The 4,399-nt window shown below is 37.8% G+C and overlaps 1 protein-coding gene across 1 annotated transcript; it reads left to right on the forward strand.

The window, feature by feature from the left end:
* Positions 1–277: 277 nt before the first annotated feature.
* On the forward strand, positions 278–3,281 carry BCL2A1 (BCL2 related protein A1). Its single transcript, XM_032771890.2, has 2 exons — positions 278–798; positions 2,381–3,281. Exons 1-2 carry the CDS (start codon positions 379–381, stop codon positions 2,486–2,488), a joined length of 528 nt encoding a protein of 175 aa, XP_032627781.1. The 5' UTR covers positions 278–378; the 3' UTR covers positions 2,489–3,281.
* Positions 3,282–4,399: the final 1,118 nt, after the last annotated feature.

A 4,399-nucleotide genomic window follows, 5' to 3' on the forward strand; every position in this document is an offset into this window, starting at 1 on the left:
AATAGTGTGCACTTTTCTTTTAAAAGCAAAATGAGGCAGATCCTCAATGGGTGTAAATCAGCACAGGCCTGTTGAAGCTACACCAATTTACACCAGGTGAGGATGTGGCCCCTACTAATGTATTGTTGTAAGGCCTCACTTCCTGCATGATACATCATTTAGAATAAAGGGTTTTTTTTTTCTACTCTTTGACCTCAGTCAGAATTTTTCTTTCATTTCTGAACTCATAGCCACAACCCACACATTCATTTAAGGAAGATTTACAGGAACTTCTGTGATGCAAGTGCTTAGCTTGTAGTTATTTAGTTCAGCTCTTACTTTCATGCTCTTACTTTCACACTGGTCAAAGGCTGTGCTTTGCTCTGAGCCTGCTTCTAAATGGAAAGCTCTGAGTACTGCTATGTTTACTATTTAGTCCAAGATTATCTGAAATACATTCTTCAGGAACCACAGCTTGGACCAGCTCCAAGCAGAGTTGCTCATGTCTTAAGACACGCTGCATCCTTTCTGCAAAAGGAAAATGAAGAAAGTCTGAAACCATGTTTGGACACACTTGATATTACCTCTGTAGATGCTGCCAGAAGAATTTTCACTCAAGTCATGGATAAAGAATTTGCTGATGGAAACACTAACTGGGGACGGATTTTGACAATATTTATGTTTGGAGGAATTATTTCTAAGAAGCTTCAAGAACACAGAGTTCAGCTTACAGGAGAAAATAAAAAGCAGATTTCTTATTTCATCACGGAGTACATTATAAACACCAAGGCTGAGTGGATAGAGGCAAATGGAGGTTGGGTAAGTTTCAGTGCTGTATTTTATAACCATTTTTCACTGCTATCTAGATCAGAAGAATTTTCATTAATATATTTTTAAAAAATGTTCTTTTAAATACTGTCAAAAAGAATTGACAACTTAGCCAGGGCTTTATCATTTGCTTTATTTAAAACTTTTATATCTTGAATTCTTCCTTAAGACTTAAAGCAAATATCTTGCTTCAGACCTAAATTAGAGGAAAAGACAAGACCTTTTTAAGGTGCTTGTGACAATATAAACCACTAAAGTAAGCCCTGAATCATTTTTATAGTACACTTTCCAAACTGAAATTAAAGTGAAAGGACACAGCAATAATGCTATGACCAACCTGATCCAAAGCCTTTTGAAGTCAATGGAAAGGCAAATCTTTACAGGTGAAATCCTGTTCACATTGAAGTCAATGGGAGTTCTGCCACTGAGCCCCATACAGCCAGGTTTTCATCCTCTGTCGATCTAGTTGTACAGTCTGATAATTAAATATAGTTGGAGTTAAATCCTTCTTGCCTTATTCATGCACTGAGACTACTTGTGTGAGTAGAAATTGGCTGAGATATTCCTAGGACTTCCCCGTGGTTATTTTACAAATACAAGTAAAGTATTTGACAAACAATAGGTCTCTTTTTCCAGCTTCATATATATGACCATTTAATGAAAGTTCCTGTGCTGATGCAGAGGAAAGTTGTAGGAAACTCCGCTCTTCTGCTTTGCAAGGTTTCATCACGCAAACTTGATTTTCTGTAGGCGTTTTGGGGAAGTTGATGGTAAATGCCATCAGAGCCTGAGATCCCCTGGTATTTTATGTGTGTATCTATATGCAAATGTCACTTTCTCTTCATATCGCCTCTTTGGGCCCAATTCTTCTCCCAGTGCAATTACTCTTGATTTATACCATTGTAGATGAGCTCAGAATTAGGCTTATTTTCTCTTTTCTCAGCTGTCCCCATTTACTACTGTCTTTATCCTTTCCCACACTTTTCTCTAGCTTGCTCTTGCTCTATTTCTGTTGGGTAACAGTTGTAGTGAGTTAGTGGTGCTTCATACATCATGTTTATACAAGCTTCTTTGCCTGCCTCTTTCAGTCAAACCTGTTTAAGGTCACCATCTATTCCTGACATTTTTATCTCACAGGATCTGGAATTTTCAAGAAGTACCTCATAACACCAGAAAGAGAAAGTTTAAAGGGGGAATATTTATAAGCATATTAAAACTGAAACATAGACAGTTATGTTACTTGCAGAAATGAGCCCGAACCACAAAGTTTAAATCCAACCTAAATAACGAACCTTCCCCAGAAGGGAGTAGGCAGGGAGGGAGCAAATTTGGCCATGTTATGACCTGGAGATGAGACAGGCATTTGCATGATTTGCAAATAGTTTCAGCTGTTGTTTTTAAAGCCCAGTTCATCTTTTTCTGAGGTAGTTGTCTGTAAACCTGCCTCTATGGGAATAAAGGCTCAACAGCTCTATTGAACTGAAAGCCTCCTGCGATCATGAAACAATGGTGCATTTCTCACAAGCTCATTATTTTAAAACTATAACCAGACTGTATATATTCTTCTCCATAGGAAAATGGCTTCCTAACTATGTTTGAGGAAAAACGATCATGGCTGTCCTTATTCAATATTAAAGCAAAAATCATGGATGCTTTTTCCTTCTTCAGTCAGTACTATTGACCAAATGGAGATCAGCCTTCCCCATGTAAACTGGATGTTGCCACAAGACACATTGCAGTGGCTTTCTTCAAGCAAGAGGAAAATGAAAAAGCCTTCTAGAATTAAGGACATGTTTTCTTGCTTACATTATATTTTAATTTATATATTTACTAGTAAATGTTTAGGTGCTGGCTTATTTGACAACAGTAAAGACTGGAGTCCTCCTGCTATCGAAGAGGTACAGAACTGACTCCCAATATGACTCAACCCTGACCTGGAGAGAACACCTCTAGGAGAGACAGAGAACAGTTCAGTGTCTATCTTCTCTGATGCACCTTCAGAGACGTGCATTGTTTCACCTACATATAATCCAATGGGTTAGGAGCAGTATCAGTTTTAATTCTGAATTTTAAAAATTTTGTGAATTAAATTTCTTACTTTATTGCATTTTGTTCTTTACTTTATCAGCAGTAGACTTCTTAAATAAAGGGACTAAAACACTCACTCATGAAAGTACATGCAAATTCATGAGATGGATCAAATGATCACTTGGGACCAGCAATTTAAAATGTGTGTATGTATTTACTAATCAGTACAATGGCATCTGTGTAATAATTTCTGTTTTTAAAAAGGTTCTTCATATGCATGGTGTTCTTTCCACCTGCAATGACCACTTGATTTATTTGTTTAAAGAGATGCTTTTAAATGGCCAAGTGAAAAAAGTTTATTTGAAATCAATAAATTATTTGCATCTTCTATAATTAAAATGTGACCAATGGGTTTTTGGAAAAATATATTAAAATATAAACATATACTTAGGCTGAAAGTTTATTTTTACCAAGTTTCATCTCTGAAAAAACATTTTTTTTCTATTCAGCTGAGTTAGATACACCTGGTAAAGTAAGAGTGGGCATAGGTGCAAACCTAGGCAGTATGGGCCTGATCCAAAGCCCACTGAAGTCAATAAAAAGACTTGTTTACAAGTTAGTCTGTAGCATTTTTGGTGCATTATCTGGCAGCTTGTGTATGAGCAGACTGTTAGATCTTGATTAAATAATATATATGATCAGATTTGGATGGCAGTACAGTACTAGATATTTAGGGGATACATTTAGTGAATGAAGTAGGAGCCTCTGAAAAGTCACAGGAACACCCTCTAATGGATTCTTGGCTTTCCTTGTCAAAGGTGGACACATTTGTACTGACTGAAGTCTTACACTTGCTCTCTGACTTCATATAGTGATTGTTAAAGATTTTAACTTATGCTAACTAAAAGACCTTTTCTTTAACTACTAGGACCCTAGGATTCACCTGGAATAGCTAATGAGAGTTGGGACTTGCTGGTCTCCCTTACAGGAATGGAGGGAGTGAACCAGGGTAGGAAACACCAAGTACATATGGATGGGGAACAGTGGTTCCTTGCCATGCCACTTCTTCTCTGAGAGCCCTCTATATAAGCATGGTTCTGTGGTGTTGGATGTGCCATAGCAGGAAGGCAAGCAGTTGCTCTTGGAGGGCATGTTCTCTATGTGATGTGGTATCTTTTTGATAGAAAATACTCAAGTGTTTAAAAAACGTTACAAGCAGTATTAGCTCCCTCCACAGTTTCTCTTCTCACTGGAAGATGGGATACTGCAGAGCTGCAATGGAATGGTTACTGACAGTACAGCTCCTGGAGAATGTTAAGGAGGACACTTTAGAGCACAAAGAGGTGGAAAGACACCTTCAAAGATAACCCAGGCTCTAGATAACATGACATGCCTTCCATGTGGATCCTTGCCATCCCTGGGATGTGCAAATCCAGCTTCATGTGATAAACCTCATGGAGTTTCTGCAGTACATTGTCTCTTCTTACAGGAATCCAGGTCACTAAGTACTGACCCTCGTCATTCAGTTCACCTTCAGATACAATTCTCAATGTTTATTTTAGTT

The sequence above is a fragment of the Chelonoidis abingdonii genome, chromosome 9, assembly GCF_003597395.2.
Source record: "Chelonoidis abingdonii isolate Lonesome George chromosome 9, CheloAbing_2.0, whole genome shotgun sequence".
In the NCBI taxonomy this organism is placed as follows: Eukaryota; Metazoa; Chordata; order Testudines; family Testudinidae; genus Chelonoidis; species Chelonoidis abingdonii.